The 15,089-nt window shown below is 41.7% G+C and overlaps 1 protein-coding gene and 1 non-coding gene across 2 annotated transcripts in view; both read left to right on the forward strand.

The window, feature by feature from the left end:
* The window catches only part of LOC5496159 (dynein axonemal heavy chain 12), a 47,115-nt gene extending 34,299 nt beyond the window's left edge, over positions 1-12,816 (forward strand). Inside the window, exons 63-84 of the mRNA XM_048733388.1 lie at positions 800-992; positions 1,694-1,853; positions 2,272-2,477; positions 3,037-3,247; positions 3,473-3,561; positions 4,239-4,383; positions 4,858-5,008; positions 5,407-5,480; positions 6,021-6,200; positions 6,405-6,545; positions 7,177-7,314; positions 7,498-7,595; positions 7,947-8,082; positions 8,204-8,287; positions 8,985-9,089; positions 9,190-9,293; positions 10,003-10,114; positions 10,529-10,621; positions 11,514-11,573; positions 11,767-11,936; positions 12,120-12,187; positions 12,357-12,816. Of these exons, the coding sequence (XP_048589345.1) occupies positions 800-992; positions 1,694-1,853; positions 2,272-2,477; positions 3,037-3,247; positions 3,473-3,561; positions 4,239-4,383; positions 4,858-5,008; positions 5,407-5,480; positions 6,021-6,200; positions 6,405-6,545; positions 7,177-7,314; positions 7,498-7,595; positions 7,947-8,082; positions 8,204-8,287; positions 8,985-9,089; positions 9,190-9,293; positions 10,003-10,114; positions 10,529-10,621; positions 11,514-11,573; positions 11,767-11,936; positions 12,120-12,187; positions 12,357-12,547 (2,909 nt within the window). The 3' untranslated portion in view covers positions 12,548-12,816. The remainder of the gene's footprint in view (positions 1-799; positions 993-1,693; positions 1,854-2,271; positions 2,478-3,036; positions 3,248-3,472; positions 3,562-4,238; positions 4,384-4,857; positions 5,009-5,406; positions 5,481-6,020; positions 6,201-6,404; positions 6,546-7,176; positions 7,315-7,497; positions 7,596-7,946; positions 8,083-8,203; positions 8,288-8,984; positions 9,090-9,189; positions 9,294-10,002; positions 10,115-10,528; positions 10,622-11,513; positions 11,574-11,766; positions 11,937-12,119; positions 12,188-12,356) is intronic.
* Positions 12,817-14,254: 1,438 nt separating this feature from the next.
* On the forward strand, positions 14,255-14,326 carry Trnae-cuc. The gene has a single exon. It is a non-coding gene; the product is annotated as a tRNA-Glu (tRNA).
* The last annotated feature ends 763 nt before the right edge of the window (positions 14,327-15,089 follow it).

Genomic DNA, 15,089 nt, shown 5'->3' on the forward strand with positions numbered 1-15,089 from the left:
CAGTGCCACACCATAAACGCTAGGCTAGAGGGTACAAAGAAGCACTTCCACAGTGCCACACCATATACGCTAGGCTAGAGGGTACAAAGAAGCACTTCCACAGTGCCACACCATATACGCTAGGCTAGAGGGTACAAAGAAGCACTTCCACAGTGCCACACCATAAACGCTAGGCTAGAGGGTACAAAGAAGCACTTCCACAGTGCCACACCATATACGCTAGGCTAGAGGGTACAAAGAAGCACTTCCACAGTGCCACACCATATACGCTAGGCTAGAGGGTACAAAGAAACACTTCCACAGTGCCACACCATATACGCTAGGCAAGAGGGTACAAAGAAGCACTTCCACAGTGCCACACCATATACGCTAGGCTAGAGGGTACAAAGAAGCACTTCCACAGTGCCACACCATATACGCTAGGCTAGAAGGTACAAAGAAGCACTTCCACAGTGCCACACCATATACGCTAGGCTAGAGGGTACAAAGAAGCACTTCCACAGTGCCACACCATATACGCTAGGCTAGAGGGTACAAAGAAGCACTTCCACAGTGCCACACCATATACGCTAGGCTAGAGGGTACAAAGAAGCACTTCCACAGTGCAACACACCCACCATATACGCTAGGGTTATGACGATTGACGCCCTTAACCCAGGGCCTGTCTCAAACATGAAACAGAACTAGCACCATTACTACTCTAAGCCTATATTTTCTACCCCACTCACCTATATTCCTCAACTCTTAAACCCATCCATTATCGATCAACAGCCTTACCATGTCAAAATTACACTCGTAGGTGGAGTCGTCTGCATTCGTCTTGGTGAATCAGTGATCGAGTATTCCAGCGACTTTCGGTTCTACATCACGACCAAGCTCCGTAATCCCCACTATTTACCCGAACTCTCAACCAAGGTCACGCTACTCAACTTCATGATCACGCCCGAAGGACTGCAAGACCAGCTACTTGGAATCGTGGTCGCTAAAGAGAGGTTGGTAGTCAAACGGAAACATTTGTCCAAACGTACGAGCACCGTGGCTTTTTCTTTGTCGTTAGGTTTATTAAGCTAATAAAAGTTCTTTTTAACTTTGCGATAAAAAAGACGCACGAAATGGAACGATTTTCCTTTTTTTTTTGGCAAAAAGAAGAATTACTTGTGACGAGTTTTTTTTACGATCGCTGAAGTAATAATGAGAGGAATTAACCCTCGCCCCTAGAGAAACATTGAAATGCGATAGCTTGGTCTTTGCCAAAACGACTTGTTATACACCGTGTGTCTACTAACCTCCTTCCAACCAATAATCTTTTTTATACTGCCCCGCATTATTTGCCTTACCCATTTCGCTTGTCTTTGTGTGTTGTTTAAGATTGTTGTTGTTGCCATGCGTGCGTTTGCGACGTTTGTGACGCCTTGTGCTCGCGAAGTAGAATGCACAACAAGAGACGTGCGCGCATCTCAAAAACAATCTAACGAAGAGAATAAAAATGGTGCGATCCAGTATGCATATAGTGCAACAACAATAATTCTATAACATTAACAAGCATTTGAAAACAAATGCATTGCAAGAGTTGCCTGGCTACCACTTTTTTCGATAGCGTGTATACTGTTTTTGTTCTTATTTGATATTTTTTTTTGGTAATGAATGTTTCATTGGGATGTTGTATTTACGCAGTGTTCTGTACGTGTTTCAGACCTGATCTTGAAGAAGAGCGCCAAGCTCTGATCTTACAGAGCGCAGCAAACAAGAAGCAGCTAAAGGAGATCGAAGATAAGATCCTGGAGACTCTGAGCTCGTCGGAGGGGAACATTCTAGAGGATGAGACAGCTATCCAAATCCTTGACTCATCGAAGGTGAGCAATGTTTACGCTATATGCTCCTGGACTGACCCAATCCGCCCTGCTTAACATGTGTTACCATGAGAAAAGTTTAGAAGCAGAAAACTCTTCCTCTTATCTCCACCATCATCATGACATTCATAATGCAAATGTGGAACGGACCATTAAGAGCGGTACTTGGGGAGGTCTTAAAGTCATACGTGTATATCCTAAGTACAAGATGTTTACTTACGCTTGATATATTTACCTTCACCTGCACTCTTGCAAGGAGTTTTCGAGGGGTTTCTCGTTGGCAAACTAGAGTGTTTTCGAGGGGTTTCTCATTGGCAAACTAGAGTGTTTTCGAGGGGTTTCTCATTGGAAAACTAGAGTGTTTCTTAACACATAACATAACTTTACTATTGCCTGACAAGGATTTCTTCATTCCGTCAAGGTCTTGTCAGACGAAATTTCCAAGAAGCAAAAAATTGCGGACGAGACCGAGGCAAAGATCAACGAGTCCAGGCGAGGTTACAACCCCATTGCTGCGCACGCATCAGTGCTGTTCTTCTCCATCACCGATCTGCCCAACATCGACCCCATGTACCAGTATTCCCTCACTTGGTTCGTCAACCTCTTCCTCAACTCCATTCACGACAGGTACGACCAAAGAAACAAAAGGAAAAAATACAGTCAGGAAGTCTGCGTATTTACACCATTTTGTCGATGTGTCGGGTGGGCCCAAACTCTATTTAGATGGACATTTGTTTTGGAACTAACCCCTTAATACCCAGGCCCGTACCCAGGGGTGGGGGGGGGGGGGGGTGCAGGGGGTGCAAACGCACCCCCCACAACGGCCGAAGATCCACTTTCGGTTTTCAATAGACGTGCTTTTTGTAGATAAAACTATAAAGCATAAGCTAGATCACTCTGCTATGTAGCCAAATCTGAAAATAAACGACCCGTGGAGATACTGCAAAGGCATAAAAAAATCTATTTTTGTTTTTTATTCGCGGGTGGTCAGATTTTTATCAGAAAACTCACTCCCCTCCCCCCTCCCCGGAAAAAATTAGGTCCACTTTTTCGGATTTCGCACCCCCCCAAGGAAAATTCTGGGTACGGGCCGGCTACCTATATCATTAGGAGGTCAATTTTTTAACAAAGTGACCTCCAAGAACGGCGTTTTTTCTATAGTAAATTGCTGCGTGTTTTCTTATAGTAACAAGTCCAAGATTCTGGAGCGCCGTCTGCGCTACCTGAGTGACCACTTTACGTATAACCTGTACTGCAACGTGTGTCGTTCATTGTTTGAGAAGGACAAGTTACTCTTTTCGTTCGTGCTCTGTGCGAACATTCTCAAGTCCAAGTCTGAGCTGGACATGACAGAGTTTATGTTCTTCCTGACCGGTGGTATTGGCCTCGAAAATAAGGTGATGAATAATTCACTAATTGCGTTTTGTGATTTTGATTGGCGATTTCAGCGGAAGAAACTTTGTCTTGATTTATCTGGACGCACCAGTAATTATTGAACATTGGACGTTTGAATTATGCTTTCAATGGTTGCCTCGAGGCTCCACACATGTATTTCTAAACTTGGCGAATTGAATAATGGTTGCGTTTGCAGGATTCTCATGTTGTGACATATTTTCCTTCAGTTGGAAAACCCCGATCCGTCATGGCTTTCTGATCGTTCCTGGGATGAGATCTGCCGCATGTGCGATCTGTCCGGCTTCAAGGACTTCAGGTAACCTTCGTGTTCATGTCTCTCACAAGTTTATCTGTATTATCTTTATTCCTGTATATGATGACTTTCGGTCTTTAGCATGTCTGGCCTATCTGTATATGTATCACCTTCGGTCTTTAATTTGTCTAGCCTATATCAGCGGCGTAGCCAGGATTTTTAACAGGAGGGGCCCAAAAGGGACCTTCAAGGCATTTTCTTCTGTATTTTAGATAATGTCTTATACATTAACTGGATTTTTGGCTGCTAAAAGGGGGGCCAGGGCCCCTAGGCCACCCCCCCCCCCCTGGCTACGCCCCTGTATATGTTTATGCATGACTTTCGCTCTTTAGCTTCTCTCGGTCTTTAGCTTGTCTGGCCTTCCTGTATATGTATGACTTTCGGTCTTTAGCTTGTCTGGACTTCCTGTATATGTATTACTTCGGTGTCTAGCTTGTCTGGACTTCCTGTATATGTATGACTTTTGGTCTCTAGATTGTCTAGCTTTCCTGTATATGTATGACTTTCAGTCTTTAGCTTGTCTGGCCTATCTGTATATTCATGACTTTCTTATTTTTAACTTGTCTGGCCTTCCTGTATATTCAGGACTTTCGGTCCTTAATTTGTCTGGCCTATCTGTATATGTATTACCTTCGGTCTTGTTTGGATTTCCTGTATATACTAACGTGGTTGTTCCGCAGGAAAAGCTTCTCTAATACCACGCATGAGTGGCGGAAGATCTACGATAGCAAAGAGCCACATCGCGCTCCCCTGCCGTCACCCTGGTCTGAACAACTGACGGACTTTCAAAAGATGATTGTCATTAGGTGTCTTAGACCAGACAAGGTTAGGGTCCCCCTTATTTATCACACTCTTACTAGAAGTTAATATTATGCAGGTAGTTTTTTTTTTTAATTTTGACGATGTTTTTATTCCCCTTCTTGCCTGAAACTGAGATTCTTGCTTGCCTTTGACCTGAGACTCTGAGACTCCTTACTTGCCTGAGACTGAGAGTCCTTGTTTTGTCTGAGACTCTGAGACTTTACAACCAGAGATACTCCTTACTTTACAAGAAGCACTTTCGGCTGTCGCTCATTTATGGTAAAATGAGAAAGTGCATGCCCTTGCAGGAAGAGAAATGAAACCGACACCGTTACATTCTTATTAAGAATTGCATTAGGGCGACCAGGCCGAGTGAGCTACAAACCACAGGGTGCAGCTTTGTTACAGTTGTACGAAACGCCTGCATCAGAGGATATCACCCTTATTTTATCAAGACTAAGAAACGAATAAAAATGGTTTCCTGTCATCTTTACGCAGGTGGTGCCGCTTGTGACAAATTTCGTTGAGGACAAACTTGGCAAGAAGTTTATTCAGCCGCCGCCATTTGACCTGGCCAAGAGTTACGTGGACAGTAATGCGTGTGCGCCTCTGCTCTTCATACTCTCCCCGGGCGCAGATCCCATGGCAGGTAAAATCTAGTTGTCATCACCGTTACTGATGGCATTTTTATCATCGAAATTGCGGACGCCATTGTCCTGCAATCCATCATTATTTTGATAATCATAATTATTGATTAAAAAATCTTATATATCATTATCGTCTTTATTATTATGGTTATAGTTGACGTTATAGTTATCATCCTGTTTGTTCTTGTTATCATTAACGTGATGAACATCACCATTGTCAGTGTCATCATTATCATTTATACGGTTATGATTATCAGCATCATTATGATGATTATGAGTCAATGTATTCATTATCATCTTCACATTTATGGTTTTTATAATCATCCTGATTATTATCTTTGTCATCATCTTCAGACATCAGTGTAATCTGATTTGCTTTTATTGATTTGCTCATTTCTAGGTCTGATGAAGTTTGCTGATGATAAAGGATTTAGCGGAGACAAGTTCAATGCAATATCGCTAGGTCAAGGCCAGGTACGTCATGTCTCTCTCGATAAAGTTTGACATGGGCGAGACCCCATCAGTCCTATGCCGTCTTAAAACGCCTTAGAAATGAACTCTACGTCAAACTCTACGTCAAACATGCAGACTGGCATAGGCAAAATTGCATAGTCAGGGATGTATCTAGAGCATAGATAATCCTCAAGATCGTGACCAAGCAATGTGGTAGAAATGATAAAATGCCACACTTGGTTTCTGACCCAAATTTCTATAAAAAAAAAAGGAAATAGAAAATAGCAACAAAAACTCAATCATTAGCCTATATATACTTTTATTTGCTCTCCGTTATGTCCCATTGCACAGCAAACAATAAGAGTTTTTACTTTTGAAACGTTCGGTTGATTAACACTATGAGCATTTTCACCACAGTTTAAAAACAAACAGCGTGTGTTCGAGATTCCCCTGTCCTAGGATACTAATGTATCGTCATTTACCCTTGCCTCTCTCTATTCCATGTGTTCACTATTTCTCCACTACTGTCTTTTAAAACACCTTTCCTATCCTTGTGTCTAGGGCCCTGTGGCAGCTAGACTTATTCAGGAGGCTGTTCAGAATGGTTCGTGGGTCGTACTTCAGAATTGCCATCTGGCTGTGTCGTGGATGACAGCGCTCGAGAAGATCTGTGAAGACCTGAACCCAGAGACCACACACACGGACTTCCGACTCTGGCTCACCAGCTACCCATCAAATAAGGTATACGTCTGATACACGAGTGACTGTTCTTTGACATTCCAACAGATGTTCTTTTTAATCATTGTGTAGTTGAATTTGACTGTTTATTTTAACGATCTTTTTAAAAGTCATTGTGTGTTTCTTGTGTCTGTGTTTATTCTTTTTTTTTTTTAATTTTATGTAGTTTCATTTAACTGTGTGTTTATTCTAACCACTGTTGTTTAGTTCCCTGTGACTGTGCTTCAAAACGGCGTGAAGATGACGAACGAGCCGCCGACAGGACTTCGACAGAACTTGCTGCAGTCATACATCACTGATCCTATCTCCGACCCAGAGTTCTTCAATGGCTGCGGCGAGAAAGCCCCGGTAGGACCGCACTGCATTGCACATTAGCGAACTTACATTAATTACGAAATGTCATTATTATGCCCCAATTTTATGCTCACAAATAAGGGTCTTCCAAAAACATTTATTCGGTGTGTGTTTCTCCCATGCTTTCAGTCGTGTTCAATTTGTATTGCTGTCAGGTCTTCCAAATGCTCTTATTCGGCGTGTTTTTCTTTTCTTTCATGCTTTTATTTGTGTTTAATTGTGATGCTTGTATTGCTGTCAGGTCTTCCAAAAGCTCTTATTCGGCGTGTTTTTCTTTTCTTTCATGCTTTCAGTCGTGTTCAATTGTGATGCTTGTATTGCTGTCAGATCTTCCAAAAGCTCTTATTCGGCGTGTGTTTTCTTCCATGCTTTTATTCGTGTTTAATTGTGATGCGTCTATTGCTGTAAGGTCTTCCAAAAGCTCTTATTCCGCGGGTTTTTTTCCATGCTTTTATTCGTGTTTAATTGTGATGCGTGTATTGCTATCAGGTCTTCCAAAAGCCCTTATTCGGCGTGTTTGTTTCTTCCATGCTTTTTTTCGTTTTTAATTGTGATGCGTGTATTGCTATAAGGTCTTCCAAAAGCTCTTATTCGGCATGTTTTTTTTTCCATGCTTTCCCGTCAGGTCTGGGAGAAGCTCCTGTTTGGCCTGTGCTTCTTCCACGCCCTCGTACAAGAGCGCCGCAAGTTTGGTCCACTTGGGTGGAACATCCCTTACGGCTTCAACGAGTCTGACCTGAGAATCAGTGTCAGGCAGCTTCAGGTGAGATCATATGTCTTGTTACCGTGTCAACGGGATGTGCTTCTATGACTACAGGGCTTCGTACCCTGAAAACATGATGGTATTGCAATCTTGTGTTGCCATACGCTTTTGCGCAACAACTGGTACAGGTAATGAATGTTCCAATCCAGCGAATAATATCTAAGTATTAGTGTTCTTGTTTAGATGTTCATCAACGAGTACGAGGAGACTCCCTATGATGCTGTAACGTACCTGACTGGCGCGTGTAACTATGGTGGGAGGGTCACGGATGATAACGACAGGTACATATCACTACGTACATAATCACCCCTGAATCTGTTGCGATATAGCGACAGGTGAATATCAGTTATTATAAGACTCTTGACGAGATAACGATAGGTAAATATCAGTTATACACTCCCCGGTTACGATATAAGTGATAGACAAATATCAGTTATTATGCACTTCTGTTACGGGGTGATCATCAGACTTTATGCATTTCTGTTAAAATGTAACGATGACTAAATGTCTGTTATTTGACACTCCTGTGACAATATAACGAGGAGTGAATATCAGATGCTTTACACTCTTCCACTATATAAACGATGGTATTTATTGTCTCGTGGTGTTAACGAGCAGTTCTGTTTTGCTAGACGGTGTTTGATGAGCATCCTAGCGGATTTCTTCAACCCCGACATCGTGCATGACTCCAAGTACAAGTTCTCGCTGAGCGGTAACTATTACGCGCCGCCTAAGTCCACATATGACGAGTACGTCGAGTTCATCCAGGTACGAAACTTGTCGACTCTTTCGAGGTCACCAAAAACTTACAAGTGCTCGTATCGCCTGTTAAAACGCACCCTTAGGTGATTAAGCTTTTTTAATTATTTTTATTATTTTGTGCGTCCAGGAACTACCTCAGTCCCAGTCCCCCGAAGTGTTTGGTATGCACGATAATGTAGATATCTCCAAGGAACTGCAAGAAACACGAGAGGTAAGCCTAACCCGTGTGAATTCGCTCTTGTGGTAGCTATGTCCTGTGTGATCCCGACTTGGTGATACCTCTGCCCCGTGTGGACTCGAACTTGTGGTACCTCTGCCCCGTGTGGACTCGACCTTGTGGTACCTCTGCCCCGTGTGGATTCGACCTTGTGGGACCTATGCCCTAGTGATCCCGACCTTGTGGTACCTCTGACCCGTGTGGACCCGACCTTTTGGTACCTCTGCCCCTTGTGGTACCTCTGCCCCGTGTGGACTCGACCTTTTGGTACCTCTGCCCCTTGTGGTACCTCTGCCCCGTGTGGAATCGACCTTGTGGTACCTCTGCCCTTTGTGATACCTCTGCCCCGTGTGGACTCGACCTTGTGGTACCTCTGCCCCGTGTGGACTCGACCTTGTGGTACCTCTGCCCCTTGTGGTACCTCTGCCCTGTGTGGACTCGACCTTGTGGTACCTCTGCCCTTTGTGGACTCGACCTTGTGGTTACTCTGCCCCGTGTGGACTCGACCTTGTGGTTCCTCTGCCCCTTTTGGTACCTCTTCCCTGTGTAAACTCGACCTTGTGGTTTCTCTGCCCAGTGTGAATTTGCCCTTCGGGTACCTCTGCCCCGCGTGATTCCGACCTTGTGGTGCCTCTATCCCGTGTGAATTTGTCCTTTTTTTAAGATTGAACGTGTTTGTTTTCCTCCTCAGCTGTTTGACTCAGTGCTCCTCACACAAGCTCAAGGCGCCGGTGGCGGTGGCGGGAAAAAAAGCGAAGACACACTTCTCGAGATCGCCACGGACATCTTATCCAAGGTGCTTATCACGTGACCACCTAATGACTACCTGGTCCACTCTCGCGGGAGGGGGGGAATACAAATGGGTTGAGATTATAATGAGTTTTTCTCGTTCTCAGCTGCCGAAAAACTTCGACTTGGAGGCAGCGCTGGCAAAATATCCTGTGACGTACGAGGAGAGCATGAATACTGTACTGGTACAAGAGATGGAGCGATTCAACAAGTATGTCTGCACTTTCTAAATCAACCGCCAACACCATCATCACCATAATCATCAACATCATAATCATCATTATCATAACCATCTTTATAACCATCATCATCATCATCATCATCATCATCATCATCAACAACATAATCATCAAAACCATAATCATCATCATCATAATCATCATCATCATCATCAAAATCATAATCATCAACATCATCATCATCATCAACAACAATATAATCATCAAAACCATAATCATCAACATCATAATCATCATCATCATCATCATAATAATAATAATCATCATCATCATCAACATCATAATCATCAACACATCATCATAATCATCATCATCATAATCATCAACATCATAATCGACATCGTCATCATAACCATCATCAACAACATCATAATCATCAACACATCATCATCATCATCATAATCATCAACATCATAATCGACATCATCATCATAATCATCATAATCATCACCATCATCACCATCATCACCATCATCAACAACAACTCTCCAGCGTACACAGGGGGATGCTCTTTCCTTACCTTATGATTCCTATGACTGCGCACCCCCCCCCCCCCCTCAGCCAATCCTGGGTACGCGCCTGCATCTAGCTAGTTTTGCGAAAACGCCGCAACTGCGTGCATCCCCTTAAAAAAACATATTATTGCATGTTTTACTGACTGTTGCGTTTGACTTTTTCCAGGTTGATGGACATAATCAGATCCAGTCTGCAAAATCTACAGAAAGCCATCAAGGGCTTGGTGGTAATGAACGGCGAGCTAGAGGCACTGGCAGGAAGCCTGCTTGTCGGCAAGGTAACCAGCCTCTGACAGCTGCCTTTTTGTCAGCTTTGCACAGGATGCCAATTGTAAGAAAGAATATATTCCCATCGGCTGTTTTGTGAAAGTGTTTTGGGAAACTTTGTTACGAAATGGTCATCTCGAGATTTCGAGATCTCGACATTTCACCTTCAAAATTAACTAAAACGAAATAAGTAAAGGTGTATGTCTAGGGCTGTTTTATTTCCACCCTTTTTTACGTTACTTTAAATGTATCGAATATCTCTCGTGAGCTGTTTAACTACTTCACAAAATTAGAATGTATGTGTAATAATTAATTGCTGACCACTCTTCGTCTTTAAGTATTAGGCTATTTCCTCTAGCAGAAACAATAAGAATATTTTTTTCACCACAGTGTAGCTTGTGTTTATTGTCGTTTCTGTCTTACAGTCCCCCGAGATGTGGATGAAGCGGTCCTACCCTAGTCTCAAACCTCTGGGCAGCTATATCACCGACTTTCTGGCCAGGCTGAAATTCCTTCAGGTCGGTATACACTCAACAAAGCGGTCATTTTGCATAGTCCAGTAATATTTGTCGTTCAAGTATTGTATTGTATTCCATACTTCTGTTAAGCGGGCACCGCAGACAGTTTCCGAATAGTTGATTTGCATTAAGAAATCAAATGACTTTTTGGGTGGCAATCTCACGCAAATAACAGTGTGCGCGGCCAAGTACTTAAAATAACTATTTTCATTTGAAATTTTTTTTTCATCTTTCCATTGGCCGCGCCGCCACCACAAGGAGCGATGAAAAAAAACATCTTTCAAATGAAAATAGTTATTTTAAGTACTTGGCCGCGCACGCAGTTATTTGCACTTAATACATGATTGACACCTTTTCCATTGTTCTTGCAAGTCTTTTATTTCACTAAAATACTTATGAATAATTGTGGAATAATTGACAACCAGTATGAACTCATTCATTATGAATGAGGTTAATAACTAAAATACTAATAAGTAGGGGTAGGTTAAAACTAGATATTAACCGTGAATGGACATTACAGTTCTTAAAAACAGATATTTGGCGTAATAAAAATAACTCGCTCTTCTTCGCTGTCAGTGAGCTCCATTCTCGAAGCGTGCTCACACTGAAACTCCGAGCTACGAAAATTTTGCAATTCACCTCCACCTTTGAAAATTGAGTCCGTGCATGGAGCAACCCCGCTCTTTCTAAATGTTAATTTTGATTGTGTACAGTATTGATCTAATGAGCTTTTCAAATTTGTCTAATCAACCACCGACTCTTCTGGGTTTACTTCCAGGTCAATGATAACCTGAACCTTGTAATAATAACCTGAACCTTAATAACCTGCGCCCTCAGGCTGTTGTACGGCCTTTGTCCCCGGTATTTAACCTAGTTATATTGTTGTTTTTAGGATTGGTATGATAAGGGAAAGCCTGTGGTTTTTTGGGTCTCGGGATTCTACTTTACTCAGGTAAGAAGTCTTTGAACGTGTCTTTCTCGGAATTGAGGAAATATTTTATTTTTGTTTTAGTTGTTGTTGTTTAGTGGGTAATGGCTGTACGCCATTTGAGTGTGATTTCCATCATTAAAGCCCAATCGTTGGCATACAAAATTCACCCACCTTATACTTCGCATGTATTAAAATGCCCTGTTTTCCGATGCAGGCCTTCTTGACGGGTGCAAAGCAGAACTACGCGCGTAAATACACCATACCAATCGACCTGCTAGGATTCGAGTTTGATGTCCTCAGCAAGGATACCGCTGACAGCCCACCTGATGACGGCGTCTACATCCATGGACTGTTCCTTGAAGGTGCCCGATGGGACCGCAAGAGGTAGGCGTGGCACTTAACTACTTACACCCCCTGCTCTGACTATCATCCCTCTTTTCTTTCCCACCCTTCGTCCATAAGGCTTGCAAACACCATGCGTTTTTGTGCTTCCCTTTAACATCAAATTTCGCCCTTATCTGAGGAGATGCTACTGTACAGTAGACACTAATCTTTATCTTTTTTCAGGGGTGTTATTGGTGAATCTTTACCCAAAATTCTCCATGACGTGATGCCTGTTATTCATGTGAAACCAGGTAATACTTCCCCAATTGAAAACAGCAATATAAAATATGTAAACTGATTTAAAAAAATTGAACATTTACCATCATTAAAAGGACGTCTTCTTCTTTACTATAAATATTTGTAAAGCTCTGTGCGAGCTGTGTTACTCAAAATTACCTCATTCATTTCTCTTTCAAACAGGGAAAATGTCCGAATTCAAGATCGAATCATCATACAAGTGCCCCGTGTACAAGACAAGCGAGAGGAGGGGGACACTCTCCACCACGGGCCACTCTACAAACTACGTGATGCCCATCCAGATTCCCACAGACAAACCCGAAAACCACTGGGTCAAGCGCGGCGTCGCCATGCTTTGCCAGTTAGATGATTAGGCTTCCTAATATGGTAGCGCAATGGACCTATATCATATCCACATAAGTTCTCCTAAATTATTTTTTCAAAGACGTTGTTTTTGTATTTTATTCATCCGTTTTATCTTGGCACTATAGAATTCTACAATTTACAAACAGAAGCAAAAGAAGTGTATATAGGGTTTTTACTTAAAAGTGTTTATATATAGGTTTACTGAAATACGTTAATAATAATTTCAAACGTGTACTTTCAAATGTGTGAATATGGATAATAAATACTCGATCGTTTAGGATTGTTTAGGTTTCCCACTTACGTATGATAATTAGACTAATTCGTCCATAGTTTGTATCTGGAATCACGGGTGGCTGGGACGCACCCGGACCGCACCCTATTATACACCGTCCACCAATATCTACAAATACATCATCCACCCATAACCTAACAACATCCAACAAAACCGACTTCTAAAACACGCAACATACAGATTTCATTTATTACCTTCTAGATCAGGATCTTTAAAGAGCATTTGCACACTTGTTCTAAATAAGAGTTAGATAATGGTCGCGAGTGTGCTATTGGATTTTAGGCCACAAATCTGCGAAGTGTGTTTCTGTATCCCTTCTCTTGCTCCATGCCCTCTAGCGCCTTATTTCCTTATCCTTCTGATGCCTACTTGCTACTTGGTCCTGAGTTACTTTAAAATGGAACAGAAGTCACAACTAAATGCGAATTATGAAAACATGTGGTTTATACGGGCACAATCTTTATTCTTATACTGTACAGGGATTTAAGGGTGTACTGACATTAGCGTTGCTCAGTAACAACGTTGCTACGCTGGTGGCGTTGAGCGCGCGCATATACATAACACAAGTTCTCCTGAAGTAAAAGAAATAAAAATATGCGTTTCAAGTTCACAAAAATTGACTTTAAGTTGATCTCAGCCTTTTCGGCTGATGATATTTCCCATATTTTGTAAAAACGAAGATTCAGCAAAGGTTTAGTCAAGCCAACTTTTTTGAAGCCAAAGTTTTCAATTTTCACTACCTGCGCGCGCTGCAAACACCGAACGCTCGTGCACGCACTGAAAATCTTATTTCAAAGTAGCGCGCGCATCTTGACATGACATCTTGACATGACGGATATCGTTCCTTTGAAGTGTAAATACCACGAAACACAATTGGACTTTGTTTTTAAACTTCTTTTAAATTTCATGTGAGATATCAGTGTGTCTTTGTTTCACTTCCGTTTTTTTTTCTAAAAAAAAAGCTTTTTTGTCGCCAAGTTATTTCAAAACGCAATATGTTTTTTGTATTCCGTTTTATTAAATTCTCCTTCATATAGCCAAGCATGGATTTAGCGTTAATCTAACAGAAACCAAAATTATATCAAATAATCTGAATCTGAAACTTACTCAATCATTTCTAAAACGCATGCTTGGCTTAATGTAACCATACGTCCAGATTCATAAAACGTATTCAGTGTTTGTTTTCGAGCAATTTTACTTGAAATATTTGCTTATATCTGTATCTATGACGTCACATTATGACGTCACGGGGTAACGTCATCATAATAGTCAGCACACTTGTGGTAGTCAACTTGGCAAATATCAGACCCTTATGACTTTCTACAAGGCTTTTATGCCATATTCACTTTTCCTTAGCAACAGATGTCAGTACACCCTTAAACAATTCAAATTTTGGCAAAATAAATATTCAACTACTTGAAATTCCCATATGGTCTAGTGGTTAGGATCCGGCGCTCTCACCGCCGTGGCCCGGGTTCGGTTCCCGGTGTGGGAAAGATGTATTTTTCTTGATTTCTTTACAACGCAGAGATAAATTTGGGCAAAATAGACCTTCAACTATATGAAGTTCCCATATGGTCTAGTGGTTAGGATCCGGCGCTCTCACCTCCGTGGCCCGGGTTCGATTCCCGGAGTGGGAAAGTTTAGTCCAGCCGATATGTGAGATTTTACCTTGAATTGCGCACTTTTTGCTAAAGTTATCAATTTTAGCATAGTGATAGTTTTTGATACCTCTTACAAGATAGGCTATAGAGCCAAGCTCAGTTCGGCTTTAATTTCTGATTAATGATGAATATTGATTTGACCGCCATTTTGAACCGGAAGTAAACTAACTTTTTCCCCAAAAAATAAACTCGCACATTTTAAGAAAGTTTACTCATAGACAAATAAATTATAAGTCAGTAAATGCAACTAAACAGAAGAGATCTTAAAGTAACAAAATTTTTTTTAATTTTAGTAACTTTTACGGTGACAGCGATTTTGAACCGGAAGTAGTCATGAGTAAATACTGGCGCGCTTGTTTCACTTTGCGCCTTTAAACAAAAATATAAAAAAAAACTTGTTTCAGGAGTAGTTTAGGGTCATCTTTTCAAGATAAGCTATGGAGCCAAAAGATAATCTGATTTAATCACGGATTATCTTGGGGTATTAAAATGGCCGGTAATTTAATCCGAAAGTGAAAAGTCACGCGTCGATACTCACTATTTTCGAAAGTCGTCAAATGATTTAAAATACACATATAGCCAGCCCAAGTATAC

This window comes from Nematostella vectensis, chromosome 10, assembly GCF_932526225.1.
Source record: "Nematostella vectensis chromosome 10, jaNemVect1.1, whole genome shotgun sequence".
In the NCBI taxonomy this organism is placed as follows: Eukaryota; Metazoa; Cnidaria; class Anthozoa; order Actiniaria; family Edwardsiidae; genus Nematostella; species Nematostella vectensis.